The sequence below is a fragment of the Otolemur garnettii genome, unplaced genomic scaffold, assembly GCF_000181295.1.
Source record: "Otolemur garnettii isolate 467f Iridium unplaced genomic scaffold, OtoGar3 scaffold00030, whole genome shotgun sequence".
NCBI classification, from domain to species: Eukaryota; Metazoa; Chordata; class Mammalia; order Primates; family Galagidae; genus Otolemur; species Otolemur garnettii.
This window is the reverse complement of record NW_003852425.1, coordinates 8,331,782-8,351,963: the sequence shown is the minus strand read 5'-3', so window position 1 is coordinate 8,351,963 and position 20,182 is coordinate 8,331,782. Positions and strand designations below refer to the sequence as shown.

At 39.2% G+C, this 20,182-nt stretch overlaps 1 protein-coding gene across 1 annotated transcript in view; it reads left to right on the top strand.

Moving 5' to 3' along the window:
* Nucleotides 1-20,182, top strand: part of CAMK4 (calcium/calmodulin dependent protein kinase IV) — a 204,612-nt gene that overhangs the window by 116,549 nt on the left and 67,881 nt on the right. The window contains exons 3-4 of the mRNA XM_012804613.2: nt 10,429-10,491; nt 12,348-12,430. Coding sequence (XP_012660067.1) covers nt 10,429-10,491; nt 12,348-12,430 — 146 coding nt within the window. The remainder of the gene's footprint in view (nt 1-10,428; nt 10,492-12,347; nt 12,431-20,182) is intronic.

Genomic DNA, 20,182 nt, shown 5'->3' with positions numbered 1-20,182 from the left:
ATCTCTATTTATTGTGTCTACTGCTATATCCTCATTTCTATAATACCATCCATAGAGATCCAGTGCTTAAAAATATTTTCAGAATAAATGGGTAAAATTAATTGAATATAGATAACTATGAATTGATAGATTGGTAGATGAGAAGATAGTGGTCTCCTTGTTTTTTTTTTTTTATGCCTGGAGAATGAATTAGAAGCATACCCATGAGATGAGAATAAAGAGAGAAGGAGTGTTAGAGGTTGGAGGAGAGAAGGCATGAATGTTTTGCTGCAGGGTAAGAAGCTCAGGGCCACATAAGAGCTGGGGTCGTAAATTAAAAATGAGTCACTGTGGCCATGAATTTTCTTCTAGTCACTTGACTTTAGGCGTAGGCAGAGTAAGAGAAGAGTAGAGTTTAACCAAAGTAAGGTTTTTTTCTGGGCAAGTGCAACCAAATTCAGGGTTTTTCTGGGCAAGAGAAGGGAAGGCGTTGGGGGTGTGCAGAGCAGCACTTACATTAATTGGCCATGGAATATAATATAATTATTATATTATATAATATACCTAAGGAAGGGAAGCGGTAGAAATCAGAGAGTGTGATGTTTGTAGTCAAGATTCGGGGGGTGATTCAATTGATGGCAATGCTAAGGCCTGAGATGTGGTTGTGGGAATTGGTTGCTTAGGAAAGATGGAGGAAGAGATATGAGGAATTGTGTGAGTGGGAAGGAAACTGAGAAGCAAGGCTGTTGAGTGAATCATCGCAAGAAAGTTGAAGTTGATAAGAATGGCGATAGGAGTGATGGTTGGCACGGAGACTATCAGCCAAATTCTTCAGTATGGAGTGGGTTAGAGACAGGGAGACAGACGGGTGATTACAACAAGGAGAGGGTTGCAGGTTGCACTTTTTTATTCTTTTTTTGTTTTGTTTTGTTAAATCATAGCTGTGTACATTAATGTAGTCATGGGGTACAGTGTGCTGGTTTTATATACAATTTGAAATATTTTCATCAAACTGGTTAACATAGCCTTCATGGCATTTTCTTAGCTATTGTGTTAAGGCGTTTATATTCTACACCTAGTAAACTTCACATGTATCCTTGTAAGATGCACTGCGGGTTGCACTTTTTGACAACAGACATTTCAAAGAAGCTGGGATTTGGGAGGGAGGGGGACAGGGCCGTGACTCCGGACGTAGTGATGAGGAACAAGAAGGACATCTATCTTACTTACAGATCCTGTGGTACATTTCCTATTGGAACAAAAACAAGTTTCCATGAAAAATGTGAGACAATTATAAGATGCCTCGGTTTCTGTTAGAACAAGAAGATAAAGACACTCAGACTTAGTTAAAATTTTATAGTCATTGGAGGCACCGGCCTCATACAGGAAAGCCTTGGTATTTATACATGTCCCACTTTTGATTTGGGGGTGTTAAAATAGCACTTCTTAGTTTTCAAATCCTTATAGACTAAAACTGTCATTCTTGAATTTAACAAAACTGCAGTTGTCAAGTCTTTTCACCACGCGTGTCAGTGCCAGCACGTACTTGTTGAATGTCAGAAAACAGGATGCTAAATTAAGCAGAAGCTTTGCAGGAGGGAATCATCGTGAAAGCTTAAAGACATTGGGTTGTTTGTTTATTTATGCATTAATGGTCTCTATTCTGCCAGTTTTCATAAAGGATTTGAGGAGCACAATTCTGTAGTTTGCATCATGTTCTCTGAATACCATTCAATCCAAAAATGAGCCAAAGAAACCAGAGAAATAATAAAAAGGCAAAACAAAACTAATAGTCTTAATATCCCTGCAAGGAAAATGAGATGGAGCTGAGCACTTTATGGGAAAATGCTGCTGTTCTTGCCTGAATCACTAGAACAAGGAGAGCAGCAGTTTCTGGTTGTATGGGCCACTCCAGATTTCTAATTTGAAGTTCTGGTCTGGATGTAGGCCTCATATAACATAGCCAGGTGGCTCCAGTCCAGCAGAAATCTAGTGTTACATCCCTCTCCGCTTCTTCAGTTTATTCACCATCTCTCTCTCCATCCATCATTTCCACAAGGAAGAAACTGGCTTTTCTTTTTTAATCTTTTTAAATTCTCATTGCTTTCTTCTCCATGTATTGTTCAATCCTTCCTCCCTTCTTTTCTTTATCAGCCACTTTGGCATCAGTACAGAAGTATATTTGTTGCATATCTTCAGAAAGGGTCCTTACTCAATCAAGCCTGCTTCCAGGGTGGGTCCTGAGGCCCAGTGTGGTGGCTCACACCTGTAATCCTAGCAATCTGGGAGGCCAAGGCAGGTGGATTGCCTGAGCTCAGGAGTTCGAGACCAGTCGGAGCTACAGCTAGACCCTATCTCTACTAAAAATGGAAAAACTAATCAGGCCTTTTGGCGGGTGCCTATTGTCCCAGCTACTTGGGAGGCTGAGGCAAGAGGATCATTTGAGCCCAAGAGTTTGAGGTTACTGTGAGCTATGATGCCATAGCACTCTACTGAGGATGACAAAGAAAGACTCTGTCTCAAAAAAATAAAATAAATGTTGGGTCCTTTCTCTCTGCCATTCCTCTGTAATTATGCCTCTTATCTACTTCTTTCTCCTCCTTCATGGAAGCAGACAGCAGAATTGGGATTTCATTCACTATTGAGAAATCTTAAGTTCCTTAGACTTTTAAACTATACAAATTTGCATAATTGCTTTTATCAAATTTTTAAATAGTTTAGTGTATAATCTTTACAAAGCATGTTTTATATTGAAAGCATGTCAAAAGCCATTAGGATTCTTAGAGTAGTGTAAGTATAGGAACTAAAGCAAGGCTTTACAGCAGAAGCCCATGTGCCAGGTCATTTCCTGATTATCCATTTTGTGTTGGCCACTACATGATGACACAAGAATGTACCTGGAAGACAAGGCGCTTTCTGATGAGCCATGAGACACTATAAATTGGGGAAGCAGTACTGTGATTCCCCTGCTGTCAGGGTAGTTTGCCTAGAGTCTGAGTCTGCTTCCTGTTGTTATAACAGAATGCCCCCGGCATCTGGGGAGAGTCCTCTCATAGTGGGCAGATGGGAGGCCGAAGCTGCACTTGAGACGGAAAAGTAAGACTGAGCCTGACCTTTTGTCAGGTGCCCCCTCCTGTGGTAACCGACTTGTTCCCAGGATAGTGGCATTAATCTGTTCACAGAGGCAGAGCCCTCATGACCCAATCCCCTTTCAAAGGCCCTACCTCTTAATATTGGTACAATGGCAATTAAATTCCCAACATATGAATTTGGGGGAAATGCATTCAAACTGTGGTACCTAGGAACAGTGATAACTCCAGAATACTCAGTGATGGGACAGCACTGATGGGCCACCTCAGAGCAGGGATGCTATGCACCAGCTACCAGCAACCCACAAGTCACACCAGCTCTACATATCTTGTACATAACCAAGAAAATCATCCTTCATTTTGTACTAACAATGATGTGATTTTTTTAAATGCCTGGCAATGTCAAAAGTCATTTAGAATAAGCCCACTGTATTCTAAATGTAATAGAATTCAGGCCAGGGGTGCTGAATGCCCTTTGGCCACTTCATATGGCTGGGCTGATCACCCAGTTTTCACATCTGAAGTCTTCAGCCTCTTCTGGCTTTGAATGAGATATCTTTTGAAGAGGAGTGTCCCATCACAAATGAGTTCCAAGGACACCACAAATACCTCCCATAAGTATGGCAAATTAACTCATGGGGCCCAATTTCACCAAACAGGAAAAAGAGGTTCCTGAACAGGTAAACTCCTTCTTCCTACTTCCCATGGACTTCTTGAAGGCATGATAGCCTGGTACAGTCTCCCTGGAGAAATAGCACGTGCCCCGTGGGTGCAGCTGCCCACAGGAGCTGCCGTGTGCCTGTCCTGCTCATTGTGCTGTGGAAGCAGGTGTGCCGAGTGCACCGTGTCACCCACTTCTCCACACTTCCCTTTCTCCACACTCTGACTGCGCTGGGTGGTCAAATAGGACACCAGAGCACCGATCCTTGCTTCATATCTGTTCTCTAGGGAACCTAGGCTATAATTTATTCTCTAAGTTAGGATTTTAAGAAAACATATTTCTATACTTTTAAATTGGTGGGAATGAAAAACTACCATTCTTTAAGTATTTTGTCAATTTTAAGGTGTGCCTTCGGGGTTTCAATATTGATGTCATCTTGGTTTGTTCAAGCCATCTGTCAACCCTTCTTAAGATGCTAATTATGGTAGCACTTGGAAGCTAATTTCAAGTGGGAGTAATGACTGCTCAGATAGCTGCCCGTTGACTTTCGTGGCTTGCTTGACAGTTATTTTCTAGGAAAATATTTCTCATTTTGAGTGGCCATGTGAGAGCTCAGACTCTACTGGGCCCCCAGGAGTTTGAAGGGGAATTCAGAAGTGAGAGAAAAACACAGACTTCTGGAATGGGAGGAATATTGGGAAAGTTGAAATGAGATAGCTGTTAAGACCCACACCTGTGTGACCTCTGGGACGTTTTTGGAGAGCACTGCCCTTGGGAGTAGGGCTGCTTGGGACGCTTTCAGACTTTGTTTCAAAAACGCAACAAAAGACCCTCAGCTTCTCCCTCTGGGAAGTATTTCCTGACCTCAGTGCAGTCTCACCTGCCCATTTCCCCTTGTCCCCTCCTCCCTTTCACCTGCGTCCTCCACTGGTTGCCTCCGTCATCCTCATTTTACTCCCAGCCCAGGTGTTGTCACTCTGCTCCCCCTCCTTGGATTGATGGAGCTTCAACTCCACCATCCCTTAAGTTCCCTCTTCTAAGACGCTTGCGTGCTTAACCCTTTGCAGCCTCCACTAAACCGTGACCTTCACGTTATTCATCCTGGGCTCCTGCATTCATGCGGGCAAGAATGACACTGTATTCACATTTTTTTTTTTCATTTAAATTTTTGTTACTAGCATTTTTCCTCTTCTCTCCCTTTCATTTCATTCTGTTTCTAAATGTACGGTGCTAAATTTTCTGGAGTAGTCATTCCCAAAGGTTTTGGTTTTAGGAGCCCTTTATGTTGGCAAAATTCCGGAGAACCCCAAATAACTGCATATTTACTGTATCGGAGATTAAAATGGAGACATTTAAATATTTATTAATTATTTTTTAAAATTAGAATTATGAACACATTATATTTTATTGTAACATAAATAACATTTTAATGAAAATGCCTGTAGTTTTCAAAATAAAACATTTAATGAGAAGAGTGCCATTGGTGTGCAGATCTCTTTACTCTGAGTTTTGATAGGACACAGCTGGATTCTCATCCACCCCTGCATTTGGTTGGCTGTGATTTGTTGTTTTGTTTGAGGTAAAATCCTCCTTCCCTCAGTATCTGTGGGGGATTTGTTTCAGAACTCCAGTGGATACCAAAATTTGAGGATGTGTAAGTCCCTTCTACTACAAAATGGTGTAGGACTTGCATGTAACCCACTTACATCACCTTATATACTTTAAATATAACATCAAAAAACAAAATATCAAAGGGACCAGGAATGACCCCGAGACTGTGTCTTGTTTTGAGACAATACTATAGAGTATGCTGGAAAAGTAACTACCCTTTAAAAAATTGTTTTTGAAGAAAAAAGTTAATTCTGAATTCAAAGCAACTGATTACACTAGAGCATTGCTAGCCCAGACTTTTTGCAATCTGGTGTGTTCTGAGTATTTTTAGAGTTTAGATAATTTAACTCTCAAGAACTAAAAAAAAAAAAAAAAGAAAGAAAAGGCATCCCAGCATGTAATATGTACTACATAACATGGTAAAAAATAAATTTCTTCCAAACGTTTCCTTGTATTAGAAAATATTTGATACAAATATATCATGTGAAAAAATAAAAGGATCTCACTACATGTTATCATTTTACGTTGATCAGAAATATGTGAAATGAGGGAAAGGCCTATATTACATAAACCATAAGAGTGCAGTGAGAAAAAAAAAATCCTAGTTCCAACAGTCTTATTTTAGGGACACCCATGTCCACAATATTTTTCTAAATGCTGTACAATAATGACAGATGCATTCAATACATTTATGTTATATTAGCAAGGAAATCCTTGTTGACGTGAGGAGAAGATGGTGATAAAAATATTCAGTATCAGAATTTTCTTGAACAGCATCTGCGGAAACTGAAATAGAAAGTGAGGAGGAGCTCTTCAGACAGATCTGTTCGTGTCATCTGACTGTTCTAGCCATGCCTTTCTTCCTCAAAGATCTCATATTTGATACCAGAGGGGTGTCTTGCTCAGTAACAAATTTTCATGAAATTTATAACTTCTTACTAAATTAAATAATTTTTAGAGTCTTGTTCTATCACTGTACTACCTCTGGACTGTGCTGTCTAACATTCCATGATTGGGTAGCCTGAGAGCATTGGCCAGCTACCAGCAACCCACATCACACCATCTCGACGCACCCAGCACAAAACCAAGAAAATCTCTGTTCATTTTGTATTAACAATAATGTGATTTTTTTTGATTAAATCATAGCTGTGTACATTAATGCAGTCATGGGGTACAGTGTGCTGGTTTTATATACAATTTGAAATACTTTCATCAAACTGGTTAACATAGCCTTCATGGCATCCTCTTAGTTATTGTGTTAAGACATTTATATTCTACATTTAGAAAGATTCACATGAAGCCTTATAAGATGAACCATAGGTGTGGTCCCACCAATCACCCTCCCTTCACCCGTCTTCCCCTTCCCCTTCCCCCTCTCTCCCTCTCCCCATATTCTTGGGCTAAAGTTGGGTTATAGCTTTCCTATGAAAGCTATAAATTAGTTTCATAGTAGGGCTGAGTACATTGGATACTTTTTCTTCAATAATGTAATTTTTTTAAATGTCAGGTAATATCAAAAATCATTTAGAATAAGCCAACTGTTTGAATATTAACGTTATTAAGGCTCAGGAAGAAATGATGTTCCACTGAACAGTGGAACTACTAAAACAAAATTTGTTTGCAGTGTTTTTTTCCTTTACTGTTCTTCAGTATATTCTGATCATGTTATGTGGATGAATCTGATCTTCCAGATTAGACTGTAATCTTTCTCAGGGAAAGAACACGTATTTTTGTTTTCATTCATCCCAGTTGTACTACGTACTAGCCATTGATTACACATAAACTCTGTATTCCTTCCTAGAGCTTTGAATCTCCAGTTCCATGGAGCTTCCAATCTCCATTTTCCTGTTTCTAAATAAATCAAATTTTAATGTTTTTCTGCTTCAAGAGTGTTGACAATATGATGAAAAAGCACATAGATTCCAAGAACTTTTGTCCCAGTTTGTAGTCCCACCTTTCATATTGGCTACAGCCACCACTTTGTTAGACGTCTTTCCTTTCTTTCAACTTACATTACTAGTAACATCAAAACAATTGCCAAGCCTGCTGTCTAGAAAGATAGAACAACACAGCACACTGGAGGCACAAAGCTGAGAGTCTGCTAGGCTTACATGAGGATGTACACGGGCCAGCTAAGCAACTATTCTTCTTCAGCTTTTCAGTTTGAATTCAGAAGAGTTTCTAGGAAAAAGTTTATTTGGTAGGGTCTATTTGAGTTACTGTAAGTGGTCAAAATCCTGAATATTAAATCTACTCGTGGCAAGATTATTATCAGTGAATAATTGTTAACTATTTATTGATAAGGACATGGAAGAAGCAGAGAAATTAATGTTTCATAATCTTATTCCAATGTAAAAGGGAGAGAACAAAGCAAGGAGTCTTCAGTGCCTCCTTCCATCCATTCTTCAGGGGAACCAGACTTTCCCTTTCCCTCAATGGCAGTCAAAGGACAGGGGCTGTGACCCATGGTTGGCCTTGTCGTAGTTAGATGAATAAGAGTAGGCACAGAAAAAAAGCAAGGCCAGTGGGAAAACTACTTCAGATTAGGTAGGTAGATGCAGAGAGAGAGAATCTCTTCCCTTTGAAATATGAGTCTGAGTAGTACAGGCTCGAAGCTTCTAGGGCCATGTTTCCTGCCACTTGGAAAGAAGAGAGGGAGGGAGAGAGATGCAAACATGTACGAGGTGGGGAGGGAAGACAGAGAAAGGAAGAAAGATGAAAGGAGAGAGGGGAGAAAGAGGAGGGGGAGAGATTCATGGTTTGATATGAACCTCTGATTTGGGCTTTCTCTGTAGGTAATTCCATTCTGACTTCCTAGTTACATGTGCCAATAAGTTACTTTTCTGGCTGAAGTGAGTTTGAGTTGGGTGTTTGTTACTTGCAACTGAAAGAATTTCGGTATTCAATATATAGTCTGAATCATGTAAAATAGTTATGGTTTAGTGTCCGAAGGGGACTGGTAAAGCAGCTTCCACAGCCCTGAGTCATAGAACACTGGCCACATCAAGATGTGTATTTTCCTTGGTTCCTTTCACTGGGAAAGGCCCAGAGCTTATCAATTTTGATGCACAGTCACTTGAATTAAGTTATTTGTTACCAACTTGTTTTTCTCTGCTCACAGCAAATCTCCCCCCCTTATACAACTGCTTCATATTATTTGTCAGGTACTGAAATGCACAGATCATACCTTCATCCCTGTCTTAGTCTAATTTATAGCTGATACTATATTTTTAAGTGGGAAATTTACGAATATTTTAAGAAATGTGCTGGGTTGCACTCACTGGTATCCCTTCAACATAGGTAGAATACATTGTTTTGTAGTATTGTAATTTGATTTTAATAGTTTGATTTTCTTTGGCCAAAATATATTCCAACATCCTGAGCTTCCTAATTGCTTACATGAATGACGGAGACGTTTATTACAGTTTAAGAGGCCTCACCATGACCATATGACTATTTAATACTTTCTTATATACAGTGGTGCAATAGACTCTTAGGAGGTGTCTTATTGGGATAGGAACTCTTTACCAGCTCCTTGAAAACACGTTCTCTTCTCATAAAAACTTAAAGCATTTCTAAATGGCAACTGCTATGCTTAGTTAACATACTCAAAATTATATTTGCCGGAGAAAAATAAATGTTAAATTTATTTATATGTTGCAATCAAGGAAAAGAACATATAAGGTCTATAACATTTCTTTTTTTGTTTTTAAAGAATGTGTCCTTGGAAGTTAATGTTTTCATTAGAGAATAAAAATTAAACAGATGTCATTCTTCATCATCTTCAAAGTTGTGGCTGTTGCCATTGAAATGGGATTGGGTTTCTCCCAAGGCCAATTCCTTCTTCCTCAGAAGTAACTGCAAGAGTAGAATCCATTCACCACTTCAAGCAGTCTCTTGCCCACAGAGTTGGGCTGTGAATTGCATATAAACTTCTTCATCTTCATTTTTAAAATCCCATGAACTCTGCCAGTCCAAGGGTTCTGGACAGCTTAGATGGCAGGACCACAGTAAGAGTGCAAGAATTATCTGCATGTTATTCTGATGGGTTTTATTGGTAGAGGAGCACACTGAAAGCTTTCTGTCTTGTGTATGATTTTTAGTGACAAGAAAGCCCAGCTCATTCATTATGATTAAAAGAGTCAATCATCGGCCTAGAGAGAAGGAGTAGCCCTAATTCTGGTATATCCTAAACTAAATGGCCATCATCCCAAACAAAGAGACCAAGTGGTAAACTGACTACAGTTCTTTAATGGCAAGCAGTAGAAACCAACTTTATATAACTTAAGCAGAGAAAAGCAATTTAGTGGACTCACCTAATTACAAAATTCAAAGGGTAAAACCAACTTACGTGTAACTGAATCCAGGTGATTGAATTCTATCAACAGTATTTTTTCTTCACATCTCAGCAGTGTTTTTTCTTGTGTTGCTTCATTTTTAATAATGCGGTCATGGTATCAACACGGTCACTGGTAGCAGCAGACTCTATCTTCTTTTGTTCTCACAATCTCAGAGAAAAGGAGAAAAGAATTCCTTTCTTTCTTGATTATTTGAGCAACATTTCTGGAGAGGAGCCTAACTGAGATGATTTGAGTCTGATGGATATCTGTGGCCCTACCACAGTGGCCAGGGGACAGGGTACTCTCTGATCAGTGCGGCTGGGGGTCACATATGCATCTCCTGTGTGTGAGGAAAGCAGGTGAAGTGATCCCAGCTCCACTGGGCTGGCGACAGAGACTCCCATATAAGGAAGAGAAGGGAGAGGGATGGGTTGAGAACTTCTGCCTTCATGGTTGACAGGGTGATGATGATTTTTGTTGAGAAAGGAGGGAAGACACCATGCAAGGGCTCTGACAAGTTGTGATCCATATTGGTTACTTGCTCTGCCTCATGTCTGAAGCAAAGAGGAAGGGCGTGCAGCTGAAAAGGAAAGGGAGGAAGGAGACACAAGAACAGAGCTTAGGACTTAGCCTCCACCACTTCCGTAACTCATCGGGTAGTTATTGGTGTGTCTGATTCTCTGCTACATTGAAAGTATTTCTAAGGGGGGAGTTCCTTTCAGTTTATCTCTTTTATTTTGCTTTTTAGGTGGACAAAAAAATCGTAAGAACTGAAATAGGAGTTCTTCTTCGCCTCTCACATCCAAACATTGTAAGTGTTTTTCAACCTACTATTTCCAGTAATTTCCAGAGATGATGAGATCTTTGTCCTTCACTGTCCATGCTGATGAGAAGGGGATTCTGCCACCAGCAGTAGCCACCATCTTCTCATCTCGTCATGTTTTTAATTCTTTGACTGAATACATCTTATAAATAACAGCCCTGAAAAAGTTCCAGAGTGGAAAGATCAGCAGTGTTTACCTTCTTCATTTTTTGCATACAAGGATAAAAATTGAAGAGTTTTGTTTCACCCTAATAAAAATGCTGGCCTCTTCCTTCTCTTGTGTGCCCATCTTTCTAATACCATTGCTGAAAAAGCCTGGGAAAGAATTTCATTGCTTTCTAGAGTTATGTCTGCCAGTCTCCTTTGAGACAAGACCAGCTTCGGGAATAATATGATGTTGCAAATAAACGATGTACTTCAGTGGGTAAAACGTGACGTCCTCAGAAGCTCTGCGTTAGGCTAAGTCTAGACAAAGCCTCTGAGGAGAAGGTCTCATGAAGAGCTTTGTTGAACCAATGGAGTGAAAAAGAACAAAATCATTTTCAGGTCACTGGTTGTTTTTATGAATTAAGCCATCTACTTTAAGAAAGTGTCTTGCTTATTTCTCTTAGGAAGTTGTGATGTCTAGGAGGATTCTTAGGTTCAAGGCAAAGGGCATAAAACTTAACATATGAGTTAGGGATGCATTCAGCCATAAATAGTACAAAAGCTTGAGTATGGTGCTCTAAACAAGCATTTTTCTTCTGTTACAAGCCATAAGAAGGCAGGCAGTTTCAAGTACCTACTCCGCTCCTCAAGGACGCTGTCCAGGGCCCACAGCCCATCCTGGGTTCTGTTGTCCCTAGAAAATTGACTTTCACCCTCACAGTTTTCACTCCTGGGCCTAAAATGGCTTCTCCATGCTGTACGAGATGGATTTGAGGTCTATCTTCAAGGCAGGAAGAAAACTCTCCCCAGCAGAGTCTGGCCAGGGCTGATCACTAGATCTCCCTTAACTACATGGAGGCTGGGAAATCAGTGGCTTAGATTATTATGATCTATAATGTAGGATTAGGAAACTTGCTTTTCCAAACAAAATCAGGGTTCCGTGTGTAATAAAGTACAGGGGAAAAGGCTCTGTGCAAGCAATGGACAAAATTTGCCACACTCAGTCACCAATTTTACGTTATCCATCTCTTTTTTTTCCAAAGTAAATGTGGACTCTTCCTCAAATGTGGATCAGTCCTGGTAGCTAGATTCTCAGATATATGGAGAAAAATATACCAGACTGGTTGGATTCTTTGAGTGTGACCTATATGGCCAATGAAATCACTGCCACTGCTACATTACTGAGGACCCTTTTCCCACCAACAACTTTTTAGCTCTTGAGGGGTAACCTTTGCATATAGACAAACTTTAATCTGGCAGCACCCTGCCCTGCCTCAGACCCCTAGTTCCAAGTTCTTTATTTTCAGGAGAAAGAGATATTTTGCATTTTCTTATAATCATAATGCCTTGAAATAGTTTAGGAATCTTTGTTGTTTTTGTTTTTGATTCTGGAGCAATTCAGAAGTTGGGATAATTTGGGAAAGTTAGGAAGTATTTCTGGCAGGTCAAAAAAAAAAAAACCCCAAATATCAAAATTCTATAGGACCTTGAAAAAGTGAGGTGACCGATAAAATCATCCACCCAGAAAGAATGCCAAATAGCTGCTGAATGCAGAGATTACACTGAGGAACCTTTATTATCAATGATCCAACATGTTACTATTGCAGAGTGTTGTTTTAGCCATAGCAGTAGCTATTTCCAAGAAAGATGGAAAAATAAGAAATTTGTGATATCTTGTTTTTTATGTTTTTCCCCAGATAAAACTTAAAGAGATATTTGAAACCCCTACAGAAATCAGTCTGGTCCTAGAACTCGTCACAGGAGGAGAACTGTTTGATAGGTGAGTTGGTCATAAAAATCTAACCACAGAAAAAGGTTTGCTTTTGCCCACAAAAAAAATAATCTAAGGGAAATTTCTTCTGAAATTTTTTGTAATTAGTTGATAAATTCTACTAAAATAAATTTAATGAAGAATGTTGGAAGTGGTGGTTGTCAGTAAGATATAGCTGAACAAAAACTTAAAATGTTTAGTGAGTAAAAAGAAAAACACTGCAGTATCTATTTACCTTTGTGAACATTTAACTCCTCAATAAGAAAAACAGAATTTCTAAAATCATATAAAATTTAAACTTAGTAGTAAGATTATGGGAATATTTTAAGAAAATATTTGATGAAAATTATAGAAAGTTAAACATGTACCATAATAGTGTTCTTCTATAGCTCATAAAAATCAATACTGTTGAAATGATTATTTTTAAACCAACTTTCTTTAGAAATATGTATAAAGATTTCCACATTGTAAAGTAAAACATGTTCTGTTTTAGCCAATTATTGCTAATTTTGGTTTTCTGTTCATATGTTCATCACTAGAGGCAGAGGTTTGAGAATGGAAAATCTGGCAGGGCAGAATATAGGCAGACTATTTGTAGAAGACACACAAGCTTTAGGTTCACAGTTATTTCACCTTCTCTACCTTCTCAGGAGATTCTATGTTGGCCCGATGGGCTCTTGGGAGCCTTTTGTTGCATCCATCAGGTAATCAGAAAAGAATGGAATTGTAATAAGACCAAGAGACTAAGTAGCTATATATTAGACATGATAAGATGCTGTGCTCTGAAGGAAAGGTCTTGGTTAAAGAATGGGGTAAAAAAGAAGTGAGCTGTGGTTTAGAAGAAAGACTGAGAGAACCACTGATATGAGGTGAATACCTGGATCACAGTCAATGCTCCATATATACATTATACTTACTGAATAATAGAAGGGATGAATGAATGAATCAGCAACTGCTACAATGAATGGACTCTGAGGAGGGGGATGGATTAATTTTGGTTTTGTTAGGAGAGAAACAGTCCTCCCTTTTCTATTATCTGGAAGTTTGTGTCCCTCCCTCCCCCAAATTCATATTTGAAATCCCCTCAAAGTGATGGTATTAGGAGATGAGGTTTTTGAGGGGTAATTAGGTCATAAGGGTGAAGCTCTCATGAATGGGATTAGTGCACTTATAATAGAGGCTCCAGAGAGCTGAGAAGGTGTCCTCTGTGAGGAAGTGGGCGCTCACCGGATACTGCATCTGCTGGTGCCCTGGTCTTGAACTTTCCAGGTGCTAGAATCGCGAGAAGTCAATGCATGTTGTTTGTAGGCCACCCAGTGTATGGCATTTAAGTACAGCAGCCTGAATGAGCTAAGATGTCTTCCTTCTCACTCCTACTCCACCCAATTGGATTTGCTCCCTTTTCAAGAGCTTTAAAAAGTATTCATATTATTTTTCAAAGATATCATTTGTTTTTAATGTTTCCCAATGAAGATTTGGATCTTTTGGTGAGAAGGCATAAAACGGCCCAGGTTGATTAGAACTATATATGTATCATTAAATTTCCTTAGAACAGGTTAAATAAAATATTAGACTTTTACAATTGTAGCATTTTGACTATTTTCATATTTAAGAATAATGAGTTAACCCAGGGAGCCTAAAGACAAGTTTTTTTAGACTCACAGTTCTGAATCCTGACTCTCCCCTGCAAGGATGAATAAATAATAGAATAATTTGCTTAATTTCTCTGAATCTCAGAAGAAATTTGAAACTATTTTATGCTGTTAAGAAAGCTTAGACACCTCTGATCCACTATAAAGATAGTCTTGTTCTGAAACCATCATGTTCCCATGTGCTTAGACAAGACTCATCTAAACTAGCTTATTTGGGATTGCCAAAATTTGGTTATAATGGCTTCTTTTTTAAATCCTTCTTTACTTGACTCTTTTTTGTGGACCTGTTCCTTGTTGAGGTACATTAATAGAATCAGTTCACAGTCAAGTTCCTACTGGCTTTGGAGCTCCAAGGTCTCTCTCAGGAGACCTGGAATATTTCTCTGCTAGTATAGTTTATCAGAGAGAAGTCTTATTTTTTAATTGTAAATAACTGCAGATTGGGAATGCCACACTGAAGTGACCATCTACTAATTGCACTTACTTCCCTGCCTCTATTTATTTGAATTCATTTAGAATTAAAGATCTCTTCTTCCATTCTTCCCAACCTTTCTTCCATGAAAGAATTTGAGATGGAATTTAATTCAGCCCTAGATAAAAATGAAAAAGTAAGTGCTACTGATAAATTTCATTAGCAGAGATAAATGGATGAAATATTCAGATTTAACAGAATACATCTAAGGAATGGCAGACAGCCAATAAAGCACTCAGCCTCTTTACAAACTCTTGGTGGTTTTAGAAGACAGACGTTTTTTCTCTGTATGTTGTTGTCTACAACAACATTGACATAGCTAAGATGAATTTGATCTCTCCATTAAGTTACCTAATTGTACACTTATCTTTAAATTGTAATCATACTTAAAATATATCCTGCATTATTATCCAATATATTGTTTTCTTTGTTGAGAATTAAAAAAGCATGATGCAGTCTGTTTTTTTCATGCTTAGGTAAAAAACAAATTTATTTAATTGTGAGGATAAGAATTTATTCCTGGTCTGACAGCAACTCTAATAGTACCTAATGAATGAACTAATGGAACAGTTGTTGAAGAGATAATCATATTAGTCCATTATAGTCAAAATGGTTGTATTTAATTAGTAAGGAAACTCTTCTAAGAGGCTTATAAAAAATTTAACATGGCCAAAATCCAATTAAAATCTGCTGTTTAATGTAGAATGTAAATAGCAAGGTACATAGGATAACCAATTAGAAATTCTGAAATAAAATTGGGGACTTTTTTTGTGCCTAAGAGAAATTCAAAACAAAAAATAATCTGCACAATTATGACATCATGGGAAGAAGAAAACCCCAGATGTTCTCTGTTTAATCCTCCACAGTCTGATCATAGCTCTTAAAAGCTCACCATCATTAAATTGAGTTATTAAAGTGGACAAAATGTGAGGTGGTTTGATTTAATAGTAAATTTTCAATTTTTATGTTTCAGAAAATATATTTTAAGACAACTAATTTAGTGGTATCTTTAACGTCTTCTAATTAAAGCAAACAATTTTTTCCCCTGATTTTTATCTGATAACTTCAGTATCTGAGTATCTTGTGAATTTTTAAAATTGTTTTTCTGTTTTCTTCTTGTGCTTTTGCTTGTCTGATTTTGCTTGTTCCGGTGCCAAACATCATATATAAAAGATTTTAGAATCTGAAGCTTTGAAAAGAGCAGATTTTCTTTTGTTCTGACATTCATGGTAAGAAAGAGATCACTTCAATAGAGTCACGTGTTGGGCTAATTCAAAGCTGGCTTCCTGGTGGCTGGCGTATTTCTTGTCATATCTTACAGAACTCTGGTTATCCTACGTACCTTACTATTTAAATTCTGCATTAAACAGACTGTGCTCTTTAAAGGTTCCAACTTTAAGCCAAGGGATTTTACCAGGGCTCCTCTTCCTAGACAGACTCCGAATGTCACTTTCTGTTCCCTCAACTCTGTGTAATTGCCATAAACTTTGTTCAGCTTCTCAGCCTGTCGGCTGCTGTTTTAGAGTCAGTAAACACCTTTAGAGAGAAGGCAGAGGCATCAGGTGGCAAGCTTTGCTTTTCTGGGTTTTTCTACTCTCATGAATCTTGGTTCCTGAAGCCTTCTTTTCCTTGATAACTCTCTGATGGCTTCAAATAGATATTTAGCTTGTTTTCATCATCTTTGCCTGCAGGCTTATCTAACCCACTATTGCTGACAGCAAAAATTCACAAATGGTTTTAAAAGTCTTTCACAGACACTAGTGTAGTTCCCTCTTAAAAAGTCAACCCTTTGGAACAAGCAGATTGAAAAGCAATGTGCACCCTACACAGATGTGAAGACTGGGAATTAGTAAAGGTAAATGATCCTCCCAATTGGGGCAGCTGGACTGTCTGGTCCAGCAACCCTATCTCCTTGTATGGTTTCACTTTCTTCCTTATTAAAACCAGTCCATCTCTTTCACATCATTTCTAAGAAAATAAACTATTGTTTATTTATGGAGACTCCGTGATATATCAATTGATCTTTTGTAAAGCTATGCATCTACTTACCCCCCCCCCCATACCCTTAAAAGTTTTGAGGATTTACTATTCACATTTTTTTTTTTCAGCTTTTGGCCAGGGCTGGGTTTGAACCCGCCACCTCCGGCATATGGGGCTGCGCCCTATTCCTTGAGCCATAGGCGCTACTGCAATCCACATTTTTTTTAAAGAGCAGAAACTAAAGGAGATACAGAGAAGTTATAAAGTCAGTCTGGAAACTCAGGCTGTCTGACTGCAAATTTTTTTCATTTCTCTAAACTGAAAATATTCATTTTATAAACTCAGTTGTCAATGTGCAGGGGAAGCAGTGGCCATGATCAGGGACTCGCATTTAGCCTACAGGTCGCCTGACCTCAGTCCTGGTATATCAGGCCCAACATGCAGCAGTCATCTCTACTTCAGTGTTTCTCAACCCTCTACTCTTTGAAGAAACAGACTGAATTGTCAGGGCATTGCCATTTGAGAAATGTTTTAGGGATAGAACATGGGCTGTTTCTTGCCCCAGTTTCCTCAGGGTTACATTATGGTTGGTTTAATGGTTAGCCAAACTCAGAAAAAATCTGGATTTGTGAAGATCACTGTGTCAAAATTTAGGCACTAATGTAATTGTCTGAAGAGAAATTCTGTAACATTTGATTGTCCAGGAAAGATAGTCGCTATGATGAGGGCCATTTTTGAGTGCCTCTTCGGGTGCTGGCAGAGTACACAGGGCATTTTATTAACATGATATTATTTAACCATGACAGCAATACATATACAAGGTAGGCCTTGAAATGTGTATTCCGTAGATAGGATAATTGAGAATCAGTACTCATATTTAAAAATGAAACTTCAGATTAGTAATCTAACATGCTGACCTACATGAGTATTGTCTTAACTTGAATATTAATATGTATTTTTTTCAACCATGGATATTTAAAATTCATCTTCTCTTTATGTGGTTTTATCTGGCTATATATGAAGAAAACATACACTTAGACTAGTTTTATAGCCTGCTTTGTCTGAAAGTTTTTCTTTTAGGGATGGATAGAGGTGAGGTGGGGGAAGCGCATGTGTGAGGCACGTGGAGGCATGTGTGCTGTTTTGAGCCGGAGCTCTGGGAGCACATTGATCTGCTGATGGGAAGGAGTCCACGAGGAGGAGAAGCAGGACAGATCTGTATGAGAGGGAGTCATATTTGGAAAGACAATCCAAGAAAAGACACAGAAGGAATGAGACCTATAGTTAGGTAAAGGGATTTATTTAGAATAGAAAGTTTCCTCAGAAGCAGAAAGAGACAAAAGATCAAAGGACCTAGATTAGTAAAAACAATTTTGAAAAAGAAAGATTTTTGGAATAGATTGAAAGGCTTCTTTTGGCAGCTGAGATATAATTTTACCCTACACTATTAGCCTCTTGGTCTATTATGGATGCTAGCAAAAAACATGAGACTCCTGAATCCAAAACAGAGGACTTTATTATTCATGGTGCAGCAGACATCCTGGGTGTCAAGCCTGTGTCAGTTCCTCTGCCCTTGCAATCCCATGGGAGCAGTACATGGCCCAGATGGACGCCTGCACACAGAGTTGAGCATGTTATAAGAGAATGTCATCAACTGGTGAATGGACAAACATATGTATGGTGGGATCCCATCCAGCAATGAAAGGAAAGTTCCTTTGATAAGCACTACAACCTGGGTTAACCTCAAAAAGATTATGTCAAGTGAAAAAAGCTGGACAAACCATGGAAGACCATACACTCAGTGACTCCATTTATACAGAAATCCCGGCCGGGGACAATCTAGAGAGATGGAAACAAAGCAGTGGTTTTCTAGGGCTGGGATAGGAATGTACCGGGGTGTAAGAAGTTTAGACTTGATAAGTTCTATTTTTCCAGTGTTTCTGGAGAAGGGAAATTTATAATAGCTGGGAGAGAATGGAATAGGGCACTTGAGGTAAGAAGTGGTGAAGTTTGTCCGCAAGACCGTGGGAGCAGACAAGGGCAAGAACAAGGACTTTGGGGGAGCACTCAGTCTGTGGATGCTGAATGGTACGCACATTTGGAGACTCTGGTGGGTGGCACTTCGTATTATTAGCTAGACCCCCTGCCCCATTTCATTCATGCAGTTTTTGACAGAATCTCTTTCCCTTGGCTTTCATCCAGCTCTTTGGTTTTCTCTTGACTGATCTCTTCTCTCCTCCTCTTTAGTTTCCCTTACACGTCTGCCTACATTCTCTCTCTGTTGGTGAATTCAACTCTCACCTGTGGCTCGAGCCACAGTGGCAACTTCAGTCCCGCAGAGATGACAACCATATTTTCACCAAGTGCCATCAGCACCTCTAAGTCAATATGACCTCCAACGAACCCAGCATCTTACTCTCAATCTTGCTTCCTCTCCCCGCCTCTGTGAACAGACTCACCAACTAAGTTAATCAACACTAACTTCTTCCATTCACTTTTCCTGCCTCCTTCCCATAATTCTCCCCTTGAGCCGATTTCATCTGTTCCCTTTCCCCTTCATGGTGGCTTCTGCTCTTGGGAGCCTTGGCATTCTTCCCCATTGCAATAGATTCCTAGGAGGTATAAGCTTCACTTGCTTCAATCCATCTGTGTGTAAAGCACAGATCTGATGGGGTCAGCCCAGCAGGCTACTTATTATTTTCAGCTCCAGTCAATACTTTTAAATACTTACAATCTGATTCCACCCTGAGGTCCTGGATTTACCACCTACTTTAGTCCCTTCTCACCACTATGCTAACTGAAGTACATTGTCTCTACCCTCAGGGAGCTCGTAGTTCAGAAAGGGGAAAATAAAAATGTGATAGGGACTCTCAATTTTTTTTTGATAGTACCATTACCTCCCGAATAAAGTGTCTACACATTTTAAGGTGTCTACAAATTTTTTTGATATTACCATTACCTCCCAAATAAAGTGACTAGGAACTAAAAAGAAAATAAAAATAAGCACCAGTACACAAAAGATATATCATAAGACATTTTGCATTTGCTAGAGATTGTCCCCAAATTAGGCTCTGGGTACTCATGTGAAGATGATGAGAACTATAATTGGGGTATAAACACAGTGTGTGGGGCCTGAGACAAGGAATCTTCCAAGTCAGAAATGGCTTCAGGTAAGAGTAGATAGAATCTTTTGAACTGCATCTCATGTGAGAAATTGGAAATGAGCAGGTGGAGGCTGAATGGAAGGGCCTCCCAGAAAAAAGTGATGTCCAGAAACATAGAGGTACAACCGCAGAGTAAAATAGGATTATCTGAGTCTCTATTTTAAAAAGCTGAGCTCAACTGAAAGCAAGCAGTGGCTAGATATTTGCCAAGAGAATGATTAAATAAACAGCATGCTCCTGGGAAATTTATATATCTTTGGGTCAGGCTTGTTATTTATAGTATGAGGGAATTGAACTGGGAATCCCTTAGGCTCATTCCCAGGTTCGCAATTCAATGTGGCCTCCCCTTTATCTTGTGCTGCCAGCACCCTGGCCAGCACCCACATTGATCTGTAACTCCCCTGGTCAGCACCCACATTGATCTATAACTCCCCTGGCCAGCACCCACATTGATCTATAACTTCCCTGGCCAGCACCCACATGGATCTATAAC